At 38.0% G+C, this 18,836-nt stretch overlaps 1 protein-coding gene across 3 annotated transcripts in view; it reads left to right on the forward strand.

Annotated features, from left to right (window-relative positions):
- Positions 1-18,836, forward strand: part of map2k5 (mitogen-activated protein kinase kinase 5) — a 54,441-nt gene that overhangs the window by 24,454 nt on the left and 11,151 nt on the right. Inside the window, exons 17-22 of one of the 3 annotated variants that reach the window (XM_051074875.1) lie at positions 568-597; positions 5,820-5,846; positions 6,182-6,214; positions 13,379-13,440; positions 14,603-14,648; positions 14,818-16,340. In XM_051074875.1, coding sequence (XP_050930832.1) covers positions 568-597; positions 5,820-5,846; positions 6,182-6,214; positions 13,379-13,440; positions 14,603-14,648; positions 14,818-14,841 — 222 coding nt within the window. In that variant the 3' untranslated portion in view covers positions 14,842-16,340. Of the gene's footprint in view, positions 1-567; positions 598-2,166; positions 3,931-5,819; positions 5,847-6,181; positions 6,215-13,378; positions 13,441-14,602; positions 14,649-14,817; positions 16,341-18,836 lie in introns of those variants that run through there. The other 2 variants (XM_018683540.2, XM_018683542.2) reach the window with 2 other exon arrangements.

Raw genomic sequence — 18,836 nt, forward strand, 5'->3', positions numbered from 1 at the left:
AGGTTGTATTATCAGCAGGTGGGCACTAAGCTTACCTCAAAGACTGAAAGTCTCAAGTTCACATCAGTGGCTTTAGCAGCATTTTCCTTATGTGTCTTTATGTCAATTCCATGCCAGTAAGACCCTAGCAATTGTGCGGTCACTTTATCAGGAGCAAATGTGCAGTCTAACAGAGTCCAGTCCAGCAGCCATGCAATAAATTCTGCCTTTGTGAAGCATATAGTTTGTCAAAAGTGTTGACTCTACTCAGAGGTCCCTTTTAAAGTCATTGTTTCTTGCGTTGTTATCATGCGCAGCATTATTTTGATAGGGATTTGTAGTGCCTGCACTGTATCTGTTGATATAAGGCACAACTGAAAATATGAAGTTACTAAAATTGCCAATTATAAGCTGTACCAGTGTAAGTATTATGGCTGTTTGATTGGATTTCATCAGTTAGCACGGGTTTTTACAGATGTTGCCATCTGTCTGGTACTGACTTAGTCTCTTCCAGTTTTATTCTTTCAGTTGTCTTGAGAAGAATCTAAGTATATTCTGTAGCTCTTATTGCTTTCTTCTTTTACACAGTTGGCGCTAGGCATGTTCCCCTACCCACAGGTGAGTAATTGTTATTTATTTGTATTGTAAGCTAATTGTTTTCACTTTTATCCATCTACTCCTAAATATAACCAGACTTTTAAAAGCAGCAGCTTTGTTTGAACTGATTTTGGCTGTGGTAATTCCTGTTGCAGAAAAACACTGTTAGTTTACAGAAGTAATGTCCTCAGTGGTTAAACTGCACTGTTTGTGCTGCAAATTTTTATTATATTTTTAAAATAAGGTTTAATAAGATTGTGTTTTAAATCTTTTACATTTTACATTCTCTTAAGTAAATGATTTATATGATGAGGTTTTCTCAGGATTTCAAACTTTGTCGAATATAATATTTAGAAACTTTGCTGTAACCATTAAGTGAGATCATCATTCATGGCCTAGTGAAAAGGACACTAAAATGTATGTTGATCACGAAACAAAAAAATGTCTTTAATCCATGGTATTTTCCAGGTTAATTGTTCAGTATTGTTATACAACTTTAAATGTATAAATGGGTTTGGGTTCATTTTTTTCCCTCATTACACAAAGTTAAAATCCTGCTCAAATGTAATTGCCGACCACAGAAGTGACTTCCCAATCCCATCAAGTCTTAATTAGCCCTTTAAGATGGGTTTATCTCTCCAATCCCTAGTTGAGCAATCCGAATCTGGTTACCTCAGGTTACCTCCTGGCTGAGGGGAAGGTTTTATCTAATGAAGAGTTAGTTCTTAAGCTATGGCAGGATTGTGTGAAAACTATGCTTTGAAAACCTTAATTACCATATACAAAAGTTGTGATTTTTAATTTCTACTTTAGCACATCAGACATGGACATCAGCCACAACCTCTCGTTTTGTGTGGTTCGGTGAACAAGGAAAATTTTCCTGCAGGCATGACATACACAACACTTGTACTGCTCCATCAGTCAAATGAAATGTCACTGTGGTTGATTAAAGAAGCCGAGTGTGATGTAACCACTGTTTGTGTGTCCAGGGATTACCTAAGTGACTGCTTCCTTTCAATTACACCATTTAAGGGAACCAATTTACTAATTGTGGGAGTTGGATGTCATCTGAGAGTTTAAGTTTCTCAGCATCTATACATTGAACTTTTTTTCATTTTAGGTCATAGGTGTTGTGGATGTCATTGTCAGTTACCCCTGATGTTATCCTATCAATCTTATCTATCACAAACTGAGTGAAACAGGAATGTGTTTTTACAAGAATGAATTTAGCACCAGGTTGGGTACATGGCAAACAACCATCTGTGAGACACATTACAGTCGTGATGCAGCTCCTCATGTATTTTCAGTGTTGATCATTAATTCTTAAGCTACAAAGAAAAGCAAACAGGGAGTAAAGGTATCTTTGCAGCCTAGGGCGGGCTGTTCTTTCCTTCATTTAATGCCTCCATTATCATGTTAATTGTTAGTGTGTTTTTGCAAATGAATGGTAGTTTAGTCTACCCTCACTGATGCACACAGAGTGGACAAAATATTAGAAACACCACTCAGTTTATAGTTGAAGCTCTCCACTGTCATGCAGCTTTACTCATCTCAGTGTTAATTTTCCCCTAACTCCATATGGTACCGCAGACAGTTCACCTGCAGGCTGTAGCAGAGTGGTGTGGCGAGATCGCTCGGATCCAGCTCGTCAGGCGCAGCCAGCCAAAGTCCTGGGGCCTAAGCTGTCATTTTTGCAGACGCTGGCACAGCTGTCTGTGCAAAACCCCCTGCTACAATTCTCAGAGAACGTTTTAGTACAGACTGAGGGAGAAGTTGTAGAAGATGAAAGAGAGAGAAAGATTGGAAGAGAATCAGTGGCATCTGAGTTTCCACTGTGGAGTAGTGGAAGATACAGGATGAGTTGTTAAAGTTGAATTTGGCTTTGGGGTGTTGAGTTCATAGTTGCACTTTTAAAAAGCCAATTTTAGCATCGTTTGGAGTCTTTTGTTCACCCTTTACATTCTGAGGAAGTGTGTATGCTTGCCAATGGCTTTAATTTGTGGATGTTGTTTAGTTGATGCATCATCTCTCATTCCTGATTTTGTGAGTGTGTGTGCATGTGTGCACAGTAGAGTCATCACCTCATGTTTGTCATGGTTAGAGATGGTCTCTTTAATTCCACTTCACCACACATCAGGATTCATTTGTATTCTTTGTCAGGAGTTAATGGAGTTTTTTCACGGCTCGCTCTGAAAGTCTTTGAAGACACCAGACCTGATGTGATGTGTATACAGCCGCCAGCGCTATTGCTTCTGATTGATTTGTTGTCTTTTTGTTTGCGCTATAGTTGTTTTTGTTTCTCCCCATTTTGTCATATTTTCTCAAATTTGAATGAATTTCTGGATGAAATACCATGACATTTTTTTTTTTTTTTGAGTACATTTCAGGAGCTTCCATTACACATCACTGCATCCATCAAACACCATACAGGCTTCCCTTTGTTACTTTGTTTTTTTCCTTTCAATGGAAAGGAACTGCTACCATAGTACAATGTATTGTATGTTTGTTGTAAACAATGTTTGCTGTAATTTTTCAGCATCATATGCCAACTATAAAGTCTCTTAAACATAACATAATTGATTTATTTGTCATAAAACCTATTAAGTCATAAATAGTGGACATAAAATGCAGTGTAACATATATTTTACTCTGCTGGTGCCTTATGGGCTGCTATTTAACTTTGAACTTTTCACTTCATTTTCATATTCCAGTTCTGGATTATTTACTGGATCTACACCAAAATGTACAAACTCATAGATCTCATAATCATAAAAATGTTAGATTTTTTACATCAAGATCCATACATTATTTCCTGAGAAACTGACAAAAAAATCCATCTCATAGTGTCACAGAAATTGAATTCATGGATCTGCTTCTTTAACTGGATCAGCAGCCAAACTGAATGGTCTCCTCTCTGGCCCTACAGTCCATTGCTCCACCAAGCTAATTGGGTTTGTGCTTTCTGCATAATCCTGCAGACAAATAAACACAGAAGCACACACCCGGGTGAAAACATTACCTCTTTGAAGGTAACTATACCCCATATCTGCACAACCTTGTATTTAGCTTCCCTAATGCAGCTTATGATAAGATTTTTACGATAGAGCTCTCTCTATCAAGTGAAAATATTTAAACAGCAATTTTCTGTCTGAATTTACCACTTAATGATTATAAGTTGAGCTGTATTGAAGCTTTTGGCTGAGGATGAGAGGTCAGTTTGGAGGAGATCAGAGAGGAGTCATTGGATGATGATTTTTAATGGCCTATAATTTCAGATTTAATTTCAGGCAAATCTCAGGTTAACTGTGTGACTTAGTTGTTGTTGACCTAACAATAAAGAAAAAGAACAGAGAAAAGGACTTCACCATTTTCCCTTTTCTTCTTAATGTTATGTGTCCATGGTGTCAGAGTGGGACTGCCCTTGCTCATAACAAAAACATGCTTGCCAACCTTTGTTGATACTGACGGTTTTGATCATAAAGGGATGCCTTTTCTGATTCCTTACCCTTGAAAACATGTCTTTTAAATCTTTAAGGAGAGAAATAGCCATCTGATCTTTTAGAAGTGTTTATTGAGTTCCTCTTGAAAGGAAAAGAAATCATTTGACATCTAAAAAATAGATTTTGTGACTTCTTATTTTCATGCTGAGCTCACTGTGATATTTTCAAATGCTGAAAAAAAAGCTTGATGTTGCTCACAACTAGTCACAGAGTCAGTGCAGTGGCTTGTAACAGGGCTTTCCAAACAAGAGTTTGGTGTTGTACACAACTACAGCCATCATTTAGTGACATGCACACACACATACAAACACACAGTTATTTACACTCTCATACACAGTCCTTTACAGACTAAATACGAACAAACCCTCTGCAGCAAACACAGCACACCTGCCTGTCAAACATCAATTTGTTTGTTCCTCTTAGATCAGAAGAGAATTTACAGATATGCCTTTTTGGAAAGTCTTGTTTAAGTATAAATATCATATTAAACAATGTTTACCTTCAGGACAAACAGATAATGAAATGTCTACATGATAATCACCCCGCAGTGATGAGATTAGGAGGGATTGTTAAACATCTCTTTTTGATATGTGGTCAAGCTACCTAGAACAAGAAGAATAAGTGCTCAATTATGCTTGAATAAGTTAGTCTCCCACTATCCAATTTCAACCCCTGGAGCAGCACACAATTTTGTCCTAGTAATTATTTCTGAACAAATTAGTTTTCCATAGTTGCCTTTAATGTGTCTGAATCAGGCAAAACTGGATATAGAGGCAGTTTAGGAGTCTCTTGGTATTTACAGAGTGTGAAAACCTGTATTTAATTGAGTGAATCAATAAGTGCTCTAATGCACTGTCAAAAGACCTGAAGAAATGAGCAATTTATTTACCAAACATTATGAGACATTTAGCTGAGCCTATGTTTCAGGCCTTATATTATTTTGTCTGTATCATGAAGTTGTAATTTTGGGTTTTTAGAAATTAAAACGATTGTCCTGGTGAACTCAAACCTGGGGTTTTTAAAAAATGAAAACTAAATGCTGTCGTTTCACTGCGTTGTCATACATTTTAAGACATTATTTCAGATTGTAAACATCTTCTAAATGAGAAGTAGCACACATTTTTAAAGTTCTCAGTCTTTTGGTATGTTTTAATTTTGACCAGATTAAATACATTTAATAAATCAATTAAGTATTGAGTTTCTGAAGTTAATTATCAAGTCCTCTTGTCTATATTTTTCCCCTGATTTCCAACTCTAGTTATGTGGGGTTATTTTTTTCCACACCCATGAAGCTCTGCTCTCAAATCATTTTGAGATAATGATAGCTTTAACCTTATTGTCATCATTTGTTTAGGTATCTCACCATGTCCTGTCTGTTTATTGTCAGTGCTGCACCTGTGAAATAGACACATTGAGCATTCTCATTACAAACCTTGCTCATATTATTGTTTGTAACAGTTTATTCTACATCCCTGCACATCCAGATAACCTGGAGGGCAAGAAAGTACTACTCTGAAAATTAGCATTAGTGGATCTTTTACCCCCATTCTCCTCAAATGAGAGTGAGGCCATTAACATTTGTGTGTTTTCATTATGTAAATGGTGTTAATGCATACTCACAAATTGCCAACAGAAAAGCAATAATTTTCTCTGAGTGATCATAATGTGTCCAAGTGTATCGTCTTGATTATGACACGCTAATTACATATCGCCTCGTCTCCTCTTCTCTTTCTTTCCCTACAGATTCAGAAAAACCAAGGATCTTTAATGGTAAGTTTTACTGCATTAGAATTGGAGGAAAGAAAATAGAGGTCTCCCACACCATAGTCAGTTACTCTTGGTTGGCTCTCTCATTTGAAAAAACACTCAAATTGCATTCCTGCAATGAGATATTAGATCATGCTTAAACTGCTGGTATTACATTAGGTGCCATTATTGAGTAATAAAAATATTCAGGAGGTGAAGGATGGCTTTGGCTGAGCTCACTGCATTTGATTAATCTGAGTAGATACTTTTCTATCACACTTGATTTTCCCTATTGCCAAGAAATTCCATGTTGGCTGGCTTGTTTTTTTTTTCATCTCCCTGTGCCTCTCCTCTTCCAGCCTCTCCAGTTACTGCAATGCATCGTTGATGAGGTGAGTCGTCGTCTTATGTGCTTTTGCATCTAAAGTCAGTCCTAATGGCCCGGAAAGCTTATATTTTGTTTCCTAATGAAGCAAACCACTCAGGCGGCTTTGCTCCCCATTCGCTCAACCCTTCACCCTATGCAACTGCCTCAGGCAATACACATATGCACACGCACATTACTGTAGAGGTTGGACCCGCCATGAGTGACACACTCACAAGACACAGCTCTCAAGTCTGTATATTACAGAGCCAGTGCCAAAGCAGACAAAAATTTGTTTAACCAGGACTATTCTCATGACTGCACCAGGTGTATATGTTTCATACACAGAGCAGAGAGTAGTATCTGATGATCTGGTGTGTGTTAATTTTGCATAGGTACCATCTGATTTTACAACGTTCTTGTTTTTTCACGCACAGTTTATCACTTGAAATAAACCAGAGTACTGCACAGCACTACCCAAACTGAGCCTAACCTGAGGAGTTTTCTATTTCTTGGTATATGGATGCATTTTTTCCTCATGTCTGAGTATATGAATGTGTAAGCTCACACTGGCTACATCAAAAGCAGCAATCACAACCCTCCCCTCCGCACTTTTTTTTTGCCCAAGTTCTCTGCTGACGCACACTAACAGCAAAAATGCAACAACACCTCTTTTGCCTAAACCAGCTCTCCCAATACCCCCATCACCAGCCATATCACACATTAGACATACAATGTCACTTGTCCTTAACTGCCTATAGATTGGCCGTAATTAATAATTAAATGCTTTTGGTTGTAATGGATTGACCCGGACTAAACTGTTCATTAGTCAGCCAGACGGAGGCATCACTCAAACTATTTTTCCTGTGCCCTTTGCCGTCTCCCCTTGAGGCAAGAGAACACTCTGTTGTCCCTGGCGAGCCAGCACCGCCTTACTGTCCCAGGTAATGCAGTGCATTCGAGGAAGAGACAAGAGGATAAGCACTCTTTGGAAAGATGAAGTCGCTCAGAGAGAATGCAAAGGTTGAGGAAGTATATGTATTCACTGAGCACTTTATTAGGGACACCTGTACACCTGCTTATTCATGCAATCATGGGGCAGGAGAGCAATACGTAAAGTCATGCAGATACAGGTCACAAGCTAGAGTTAATGTTCACATCAAATGTCTAAATGGAGGAAAAAATGTGATCTCAGTGACTCAGTGACCATGGCATGATTGTTGATGCTAGGAAGGTTGGTTTGAGTATTCTGAAAATTTTCACTCACAACAGTCTCTAGAGTTTACTCAGAATGGTGCACAAAACAAAAACATCCAGTGAGCAGCAGTTCTGTGGACAGAAATGCCTTGTTGATGAGAGAGCTCAGAGGAGAGTGGCCAGAGCGGCTACAGTAACACAGATAATCACTCTTTACAGCTGTGCCTATCAGAAAAGCATCTCCATTCACATCTACAACAGCAGAAGACCATGTTGGGTTACACTCCTGTCAGGCAAGAACAGAAATCTGAGGTGTTGGTGGGCATAGGTTCACCAATACTGGACAGTTGAAACTGGAAACACACAGCCCAGTCTAATGAGTTTTGATTTCTGCTGAGACACATAGATGGTAGTGTCAGAATCTGGCATCCACAGCATGAATCCACTGATCCTATCTGCTTTGTGTCAACAGTCCAGGTGGTGTAATGGTGTGGGGATTGTTTTCTCTGAACACTCTGGACCCCTAATACCATTCATAATCTCCCTAATACCATTCATAATTTGCATACCATAACCCATTGCTGACTATGTGCATCCCTTTATGGACACAATTTACCATCTTGTAATGGTTAAGAGGCATCATGGAGCATTTAGAGTTGTCTTTATATTTTCTTTTATTTTTATGAAAATACCCAAATGAATGGGCTGACACTGATGGGATCACTGGAGTAAATTATAACTCATGACATTTAGCAAGCATTGCCTATTGTAGATGGGATCTAAATACTTTCTATTTTCTTTGATTGTGATGCTTTGATATTGTGTGTGTGACTTTATCCACTGGGGATTTGAAAGTTGCTGTAATGGCTGAATGAGTAATAGGGTCCTTTGAGTGGATCATTAATATTACTGCAGCTGGAGGTATGTGTGTGGTGGGGGATGGAGTGTGACAATCTTTCCTTTTCTTTCACACATAAATACACAGTGAGACATGAAAACAGCTTAGATAAATATTTTAGCTTTGTGGGACTCACAATAAAAAATAAATAGATACAGAGGTGAACACAGTTTAATATGAAGGTAGATAGAATTAACCTGAGTGAATCTCAAATACGAAGGTGGCAAAACGGAGGAACAGGAGTTTAACAAAGATTCTGAAATAATTTTATGTGGGGGGATAGTGGCCTTGAAAATCAAGACTTCAACATAGATCAAATTGCAAAAAAACAGTGGTCACAGGTCACCAGATACAGGGACAATTAAAGAATCTGGTCACCCAAGTGACAAAAATGTTTTCTTGCTGACGTAGTGGTATTTAGCTTTGTAAATTTGGCCAGCATCCCAACACAATGAAAGTGGCAGGAGTTTTGTTGAAAAAAAAAAAAAAAAAATATATATATATATATATATATATATATATATATTACATTTTAAAAACTCAAAAGAAATATCTCATTGTACAAACAGTTTCTCAGTGTATTTTATGGATAATCCACGGTGCAAACTGTCCACAGTTATCATCATGGCCATTTGGAGAGTGGTTGGAATTAAAAAAAGTTGAATGCATACCTCTAGGATGGAATCACAAGAAAAAAGTTACATTGTGGGTTTAACAAAAGCGATATTTATTCCCTTTGCCTATGTAGAAACTGCTTTTATCCACAATGCCCCAGTAGCTCACCTGGTATCAAGGCTTCATCCTTACTGCAGCAGCCTGGGCCCTTTTCCGCATGTCTTCCCCCTCTCTTCCCTGCCTCTCCTGTCCCTCCCTACTGTCACTATGAAAGTAAAGCAGTAATGCATGCCAAAAAAAACAAACAAAAAAAAAATCTCTAATAAAAAAAAAAGTAATAGCTTTTATACAAGGTCAGCTCACAAAGACACTGAATCCCGAGCCCTGAATGATGAGGGGAAAGATTTAATTAATTTGTTTTGGAGTAAACCAAATGATGCCATGACCTCAGAGCCTTATTTTGGCCTTGCATTGTGAGGCCATATTTTATAGGACCAGATACACACAATAGTGATTCAAATTAGTTATGTTATGTTGAGGCCAAAGAGTGATGCTTTATGTTTAATTTCAGTTCATTTTATGATCCGCCATTTAAGTGTTTGTAAGTGCTCTTGCAGCACAACAAATAACCAGTGCATATTCTTAATGTTGGCTCATGTTAGTGTATGACAGAGAAACATACTCACCCTGTTCAGCCTAGGAGAAGTTCTCTGTAGTTGTTCCTACCATCTGTCTGCTGTCCACTTTCATTAATGTGCCTCTCTCCTCCTATTTGTTGAATAGCAAGTGGCTCCACTAATAAAGAACTCCCACTTTATTTTCAAGCCTGTAATTACTGATCTAATTTTGCCTAATAATTGCTTCATGGCAATGACATGTATATTTACTCGTACCCTTGTACCCTTGTAGAGTGTGTGTTCTGTCTCATAGTGGTGCACACTGACAACCACAGGAATAATTCACACAGGCTAGCCACTTTCATCAGCCTGCTTGTCTTTTGTGCCATTGCCCGCTGCCACATCAAAGCTGCAGCGGTGTTCCTCTCAGCTGGAGACATGAATACATGCATAAATGTGCATGTTTGTGTTTGTGTCTGCAAAAAGGTGCATGTGCATGCAAATATGTGGGGAAAGTGCAGAGAGGGATTCTGTATCAGATTTAGCCTACACAACACATAAATTAGTTGTGTAGTCAACACTTTGCGCAAACTGTGGGTCCAATTGATCTTGTTTTTCTGTGTGAGTGTGAGAGTGTGAGTGAGAGAGAGAGAGAGAGAGAGAGAGAACATGCACACCATAGTACAGTGGTTGCAAATTACTTGGTAGTCTCTCTCTAAACGGAGTGTATACTCAGGCTTGTGGTGTGCAGTGCTTAAGGGCATTTGTTTGTACATGTGTGCATGTGTGTGTATGTGCATGTGCTATGATATATTGCTCATCCAAGCAGCGGCAGCACTGTGAAGTGTACTGAGATTAGAAGGAACCCATTCCTTTGTTAATTTAAATGGGTTCATGCATCATGCTTTGCGGGAGCCTGCCGATCAGAGCATTAAGGAATGGCGAACACTGCCCAGAGGTGTTTTTAATGGCACAGCAGGGCTTCAGATGTAAAGAGGTTTAATTCCCTGCATTTGAATAAATGCCTGGCATTGGACCCAGGCTTTATGATTTTCCCGCATATCTTAGTAGTTTATGTTTATTGGTTTATGTCTTTGGTATATACATCATAGGACGTCCCTGTTGTGCATATTTTAGATCTTGTACGATTGCTGTGTCAACTTACTTTTCACATAGCGCTTCTTGTATCTGAGGTTAACATCCCTTTCTTATGTACATACTAGTGTGTTGGGCTGCAGTATGTAACATTTCAGCAATCACTATTACATGTAGGAAGATGGGTATTTCAGTAATGCAGAGATGTTGTTGTTTTACTTAATGCCAGTTCTCTTGTTTGTAAAGAATTAGTCTGTGTATTTTGACACTTATATATTTAAATGTTTGAAAGAGTAATAGTAAAACAACAAGAAGAAATTCATATAGATTGTGCCACCTTATAATATATAACATAATACTTTATTAGTACCATAATTTTGAGCTATTGAATTTATAAAAAAAAAAAAAAAAAAAAAAAACTCTTTAATGAAACTTCTTAGTTTTACTTTTTTAAGAAGTAGACACATATATTTCAGCACAAGAAAGAGGAGAATGCTAATCAATTTCCTTTTCACACACAATTTCATACTTCAGTCTTTGCAGGAATTTACTGGCACTGAGACAAAGAAAGAGGATGCAGATGTTAATTTAATACCACTCTTGCTATGCAGCAGTCAGCATTTTTTCTCTAAGGATGTCAAGGGTAAAAATACTTGTAAATAGTCATAGCCTTTCATACTGACAGTGAAAGGTAGGGAAAGGATGCAGAGTGAGAGAGGGGAAATGGATGGAGTAATGAGGTGAGGGGCATTAATAGAGGGTCAGTCTGGCACAGCTGTTCTACATGACATGGTTCATAGACCCTCCACTGACAAGATGTAGCAAGTGTGACACACACACACACACACACCTTACTGTTGTACATTTTGGCTTCAATTTTCAGATTAAAGTCTCCATACTGAAATGAAATGTTCATGTGAGTGGGGTCAGCATCACCCCTCATATTTTGAGTCAGTTCTGTTATTAACTAGAACCATAGATATGTTTTTTTCTAGTTAAGAGTTTGGTTCAGAGCTCATATGCATGATGTGTGTTTGATGTTGTATAATTAACAATCTTGTGGTGTTAAAAGAAATTAATAACTAATTGTAAAGTAGCCTATTCAGCCATTAGCTGATAGCAATTTTTTGAGATCAGAACAAAGAAGAAAACATTTATCCTTCATTACGTGAAATGTGATCAATGAAACAACACATCTAGTCCCCCATTAAGCTTGTATATATTGAGATTATGGCTCCTTCCCAGCTCATTACAGCCATGTCCAAACAAAGATCATTGGGAACATACTAAAAACCTGAAATAATGGAGGAAATGTGGCTCTTTGCCTGAAAAAAAAAATGTTGAAGCAGACAGCACAAAGCATTCTTCTCACACACCATCAATTAGTTAGAAACTGAAAAACCACAGTCTTGAAAAAAGGAGGTATAATCACAGAAGTCTCATACATGAATCACAACCATTGAGAAATCGTCATCTGAATGGCTTAACATAGTTTATAACATCTTTAATTACCCTAGTTTCCATGTAAATACAGGTGTCTCTACAGATTGGCAGTATTTTTTTAAAGTCCCACAGACTTTTCTCAACACCAAGATAAATGTGCTGTTAAAGCCTCCATGTCAAGTATGTTTAAATGAGCATGATTGTTTGCAAAAAAATATGTTTTATTAACCAGAAAGTTGTTGTTGAAAGTTGTTCACTTTGCTGAAATCTCAATACATTTTTAGTCACACAAGTTGTTAAAGAGCATATTCCATTGACAGTGCCAGAGTAAAGCACAACCACTGGTTAAGAAAAAGGTCAAAACAACCACACCGTCATATTACCCCTTTTTGTTTTGCGTTGCTGAGGTTCCTTGTTTGAAAGTGGTAATAAAGTGTTTGTTGGCAAAAGGTTGGTCTACAGGACACACAGAGCAGAAGCACCACATCTGGCCCTAACTGTGACCAAACATCAGTCCTTTAGGAAAAAAAAAAAAAACCCTAGGTAGATTGTCCATACATCAGTTTTACTGATAACTTGAATATTTATCAGTGGCAAACAATACTCTCAGTCCTGTTTTATACTGCATTTCCAGTTGTTCAGTGTAATCTAGATAATATAATGTTTTTTAGATTTTCAATGTTACCTATTTAACCAGAATAACTTGATTTTCTCCTTCCACTCTTCTCACTTAGAAAAAAGTCAAAAATGCACATGCACAGCTATTACAAACTGCTGCTTCATGTTTCATGTTCTTTCAGCCACGAGTGCTTTGTACAGCAGTTTATCTTTCATTCATATCATCACCTTTTGAGACACCAGATTTGTTGACTGGTTGACCCAGCGAGACAAATGTTGTGTCACCGAGTATGTGTGGTACATTAACTTGATTGCCAGTCACCACTCAGTTCTGCCATGAATACAGAGGATGAAGAGCACAGCATGTAGCCTTGAGGTCAGACACTAAAGTCCTTACGCAAGAAAGCTGAACCTCAATGAATCCAGGCTCTTCAATGTTACACTGAGTGTTTATCAGTACAACAGACATAAATTCTAAATTTGATGTTGTTCAACTAGCACACCTCTGGGAACTTTTTTGAATAAGCACTAAAGCTTGTAGAAAACATCTTTATGTAGTCTAGTGGCAGAACCAACAGCTTCTCCCACTTTGAAACCCCCTTTTATAACGCTGCTCTTTGTTTGCTGGATGGCAGTTGTTGGCTAACACGTATAAAATAAAATAATAAAACGTTCCTTGATGTCTAAATTGTTTTGTTCTCCTCCACAGGATCCTCCAGTTCTTCCCGTCGACCAGTTCAGTGAAAAGTTTGTTCACTTCATCACTCAGTGGTGAGTCAGTTGTTGTTTAAAAAAGCTTTTGATTTTAGAAATCAACACTGAAATCATTTTAATTAACACAGTCTGGTTTTAAATGGAGTTTTGTTTGTGTTCAGTGGCTGTTGACTGTGTTTGTGATTGTAATTTGTACTAGCTTAATATGTTTGGCACAGTCAACCATCTGAGCCCCACAGAGCCAGACCGAACAATCACAAAGACCATAAGCTGCATTGAACACAGATGAGCCAAATTATTGTAGATGAATCAAAGCTATAATGGTATACAATGGGATTTAAGTGCATTTGCCCATGTGTGTTGATGTATTGTTGATGTAATGGTTTTAGCTTGGATGTTCTGTGGTGCTGATATTGAATAAAAAGCTTCTCTTTTTAAATGAAGAATGATCAATTTATCTAATGCAACAGGACAAAAACAATGTTTACCCTGGGTTTGCCTGTGATTCATTAGCCTCTTATAACCTTTACAGTTGCACAAACATCTACATAAACAGTCAAACCACATACAAACGGTGTGTGTGTGTGTGTGTGTGTGTTCAGCACTCACTGGCTGGCTGTACCAGCTGTTGTTTAACTCCCATGCCTGCTTTATTTACTCAAACAGGGCACCTCTCTCTGAGGACAGACAGAGGTACGGGTGCCCTGCCCTGCCTTGGTGCAGGACTAGCACCATGTTCTCCCAGGCTATTCTTAGAGGGTCATGGCCCATTCATGGTGATACATAAACCAGTTACACGACTAACTGCAGACAAGCCCCTACACTAATTCCTCAAAGTCCCCAATGTAGGTCGTTTTGACAGATCGTGTATATATACACACTGTGGAGGACATTCACAGAAACACACACATAAATCCATCCACTGAACTGATGTGGCTTCAGTTTTTATATTCTGAATAATAAGAAATATTAATTGAACTTTGAAATAATAATTAAATAATTTTATTTGAAATAAATGAACTAAATAAATGTTAATAAATGTTGTTAAGCTATAGTGCTTATTGTCTGTGAAAGTGCTTTCAGTCTCTGAGGTGTAAATAGTTTTGTTTCAAGCCTCCTCTTGAATATTCATGCCATTGAAATTAAAGTTAAAACAAAAATATGTCTTGTACTGTTTGAATAGTGGCTGGATATAAACTGCTTGTATCTCTTTTTTCAGTATGCGACGACAACCCAAAGAGAGGCCTGCCCCGAATAACCTCATGGTAAGTTAAACTAAGCCTTCCATACAGTTCCAAGGACCACAAAATATAAGTTTTGAATAACTGTGTACAGAATCACATTCAGGCATTCCAGTAAAAATTCAATTAAACATAATTGTATTATCTCTGTAGCTTTTGGAATATACAGTTATGTTTTTTTGCAATGATTGAGGTGTTGTGGGTCAAGGACCATTGAAGTTGGCATTGCTGTGTGGAAACAACAGCAATGAACTTCTTGCTACCAATGAATGATGTCAGAGAGAGGTCAGCCAGAAACCTTGAGGTAGGATTAAGATCTACTTCAGCAATAATTCGTTTAATTCACGGCATTGGAGCCAAACTGAATGAATCAGGCCTAGCGGCTGTACAAGAGTCAAATAATTCTAGTTTACAAAACTAAGTTTAATCGCCTAATGAAAATTTCAGTGAGGGACAAAAGGAAATTATTTTTAAGTGTGTGTGTAAGTGTGTATGTGTGTGTGTGTGTGTGTGTGTGTAAGTGTGCCTCTGCCTCTATTTGTGTATGTAATGTTTAGAGAGTGTTCCCAACACCATGTAAACATCTGGTTTTAATACGTTACTGTACGAAAAATAATTTACTGTCACTACACTGACCTCATGTCTCATCTGCAAATTAGTGTCAAAGGCCTTGTTCAGACTGACAGTCCAAATCCATTGCTTTATCCAGATTGTATCTGGATTGACAAACAATCAGCAAACAATCACATGAAATGCAATTTTTGGCAGTCTCATTCAAACACATTTGGAGGTGAGATTCAGTGGGATTTCTACAGATGCATCTCAGTTTGGACAAATCAGTTTTCAGAGTGTCTCTTTCATCAAGGCGACACACAATGATGAAATCAAATCCAGAGTGAGATTTAAGGTAACAACAGAACCACAGAGAAACTTTATCCATTGAGCAGAGGAACATGAAAATAGTCTTTTAGTGTCAAACTCTGCACATACATTGTTTTATACAGTAAAACTCAAACACACAAGTGAAATAGAAATAAACAAAACATTTTTCATCAAAGAGGACTTTAGTGCTTATTGTCTGCAGTTGAAAATTGTTGACCGAGAATAAAGCAGCTGTGATTTGGTGCTGTCTTGGTATTAACAGCCATTAAGTAAGGGAATGCACCCCAAGTTCCAGCTCTTCCTGTTAGGACCAGCCAAACCACCTTCCTGATGCGGATGAATTTTGCTGTTCCAGCATTAGCACACTAGGCCACAGCAGTTTGCACAAACTGCCTTTTAAGAGTTGCAACACGCTCTGGTTTCTGTGTCAGTACCAAGGACAGCGACGGTTGGGTCCACAGAGACGGGTTGGGTGGGGGATGGGGTGCAGGTTTGCGTTGTGGGGATGGAGGGCTGGAGGGTGTAAATGCAGAGCTGCTAACAGATTGTATGTTCTCAGTCTCACACCAGAGAGGAGGAGTGAAGGGAAATGTTGTTGAGACACTCATTGGGAAATCTTGCCTCCAGACAAAAGTGTCTCTCTTCAGGGAGAGACCACATACTACTACTTTTTAAGAAGTTCAGCGTGTTAGGCTGCTCAGTTTTTTGTAACATGTTCATATTTATTTGAACACAACTTTCATTGTTTATGTTGAGTGACACCTTTGACTCCAGTCATTAATACTTGTGTGTCTGTCTGTGTAATTGGTTTAGTGGAGAGGATGTTGTTTTTAGTTTAACTGAAAATCTTCTTGACCGCTTATGTACTCATACCTTGAACAAGGATATAATAACACTTGATGAGTCTGAGTCACAAACAGTGCGTTCTTGTTGATTCTTGTGTCCTTCAATACTTAGCTTCACAACGGAAGCTTAATCCAAACACAAAAAATGCAAGGACAAGGGTTACACTGAACATCCATTACCAATTATCATCAGACAATATTAGACCTCCACCAATGAATGGTTAATTTATCCTCCAGCATATGAATACAATTAATCCAGGAACCCCTGTAAACCCAGTTATTCAGTGCCAATATTGTAATTCTGTAACATATAAATAAATTTTTTAATGACAGTGAAACAAACTAGAATGTCCTCCATAGTTTGACATTACAAACTGTCAAGGAAAATATTCTCATGAAAATGACAATATATGAACCAAAGTATCGACCCTGTGGTTCGACACACAACATTGTTTTTTTTTATCAGTACCATTCAAACTCAAACACAAAAAAAATTAAGTATGTCCAACCTTTCTGTTTGGTTACTTTTTTCACAGACAATTTGGTCAGTGGTTTTATTAAAAGTAGTTTGAATTCACAAATTAGTGTCAGTGTATTAGTGGACTGGAGCTATTGATTGAATGAATAATGAAGAGTGCAAGATCCATCTAGCTCCTGGTTGGTATCACCTTAAAGACCATTCACATGCTACTCAGATGGTCCCATTTCCCAACTTGTGAGGTTTACGTTGGAATGTGGGTACAATATGGACACTACAGATAAGATGTGTTGTATTTTGTTGCTCAAAGCATTTAAACGACAGGTTGATAGCTGATTAACGCTGAAGTTACTGAAATATTACTTATTAATTACTTATTAATTACAGCGTTAATGCTAATAAGTAACTTTTCACTCTATGTGGACAGCTACTGACACATACAACCTAATGCCATATTACAAATTTAGATGTTTCCACAAAAAAATCACTATCACATGTAAGAAGTGAATTTACACCATTAATTAAATGTTTCTTACCATCCATGTCACCATAACTTGTCTATGTTTTATCACTATTTATGGTTTCCTTTTTAGACCACACACTGCTTTTCCTTCTTTCTGTTTTTTAAAAGCTTTGGGTCATCATAGCTCACATGATGGCATTTTCAGCACTGCTCCTGTCAGTGTTCCCTATTTCTCACTTTCTTCTACATTCCTATTCTGCCCCACTTTTTCATATTCATTGTGATCTCTGTGCTCTTTTTCAAATTTTCACAGTTCTCTCCTCGACTCCCTCTTTCCCTCTATCCCTCTTGTCTTTCCTTTACCTATATTTTTGTCCTCCTGTAGGCCTTTCATTTCTTCCTCTGCTCATGATGAACTGAGATATAAGGTCATGGATGCCTGCCTTTGTGGCACCAGCCTGCTGATTGTCTTTCACTCTCCTCCTTCTCATTCCCTCTTTCCTCCCCACCTCTCACTCTACCTCCCCATTCCCCCAGCCTCCTGAGTACATTAAAACTCTTTACCTATTCTATCTGTATGTTAATGCACCCAGCCACAGCTCCCCTTCTCTCCTTTCCCTCTGCTGTACGGGAAGTGCTACCATTTGCTTGCAGTTTTTATCTGTGCAACTCATTTCTCCTGGAAGGTAATGCAGGGAGTCGCACAATAGTGTAGACATTGAGCAAATAATGTTATTTTATGACCATACAAACTCACCTAGTAGCTCTCATTTGCTCATCAGGTTTCAGCATGTGGCTTCTCTAATCACTGGTATAGCTTTTATTGACGTCATTATTGTCACTGGGATTTCATCCTATTAGACCTTCTTTAAAGGACTGCTGTTTGATTGCATGCCTGCTCTTGATGGGTTCTGTCCCCGAAGCCTGACACAGTCTGTTACAACTACTTATACTGGATGCTTTGCTCATACTATCAATATTTTATACTATATTCACTCCAACTTTGAAAAGAAAACCTTTTTCTTGGGTTCATGTCGAAGAAAAAGAAAAATAGTGCTAATGATACAGCAAACTTAATGATAACAGAAGAAGTATGAAAGAGTCCCTCATTTAATTATTTTATGGTGCATTGCATAAGGTTCCAAAGGTCAGTGGTGGCTGCAGGTTTTGTCATGAAACAAAGGTTAACATTAGAAAACTTTTGAGGTGCTTGATAAAACACATCTCACTTCCATATTTGCATATATACATTACCATACCATATGCAAATATACACTTACATCCTTTCTGTGTGTGAAGACCAACTGTGACTGTTGTTTTTAACATCCGAGAGGCAGCAATGTTTTTCCCTTCCTAATATGTCAGAAATTAAAAGAAGAAGAAGTCAAAACAAACCAGACTGGGTCTATTCCTTGCCATGTTCCAGGCAAACCAAATTGCCCAAGATTTTTGACGCACTTAGGGCTGTCCACCTGTGATTGGATTGCCCAAGATGCATCACCACCAACAAAAAAGCAGTCATGTTATTCCTCTAATGCACCTAA

Source organism: Lates calcarifer, linkage group LG2 (assembly GCF_001640805.2).
Source record: "Lates calcarifer isolate ASB-BC8 linkage group LG2, TLL_Latcal_v3, whole genome shotgun sequence".
In the NCBI taxonomy this organism is placed as follows: Eukaryota; Metazoa; Chordata; class Actinopteri; family Centropomidae; genus Lates; species Lates calcarifer.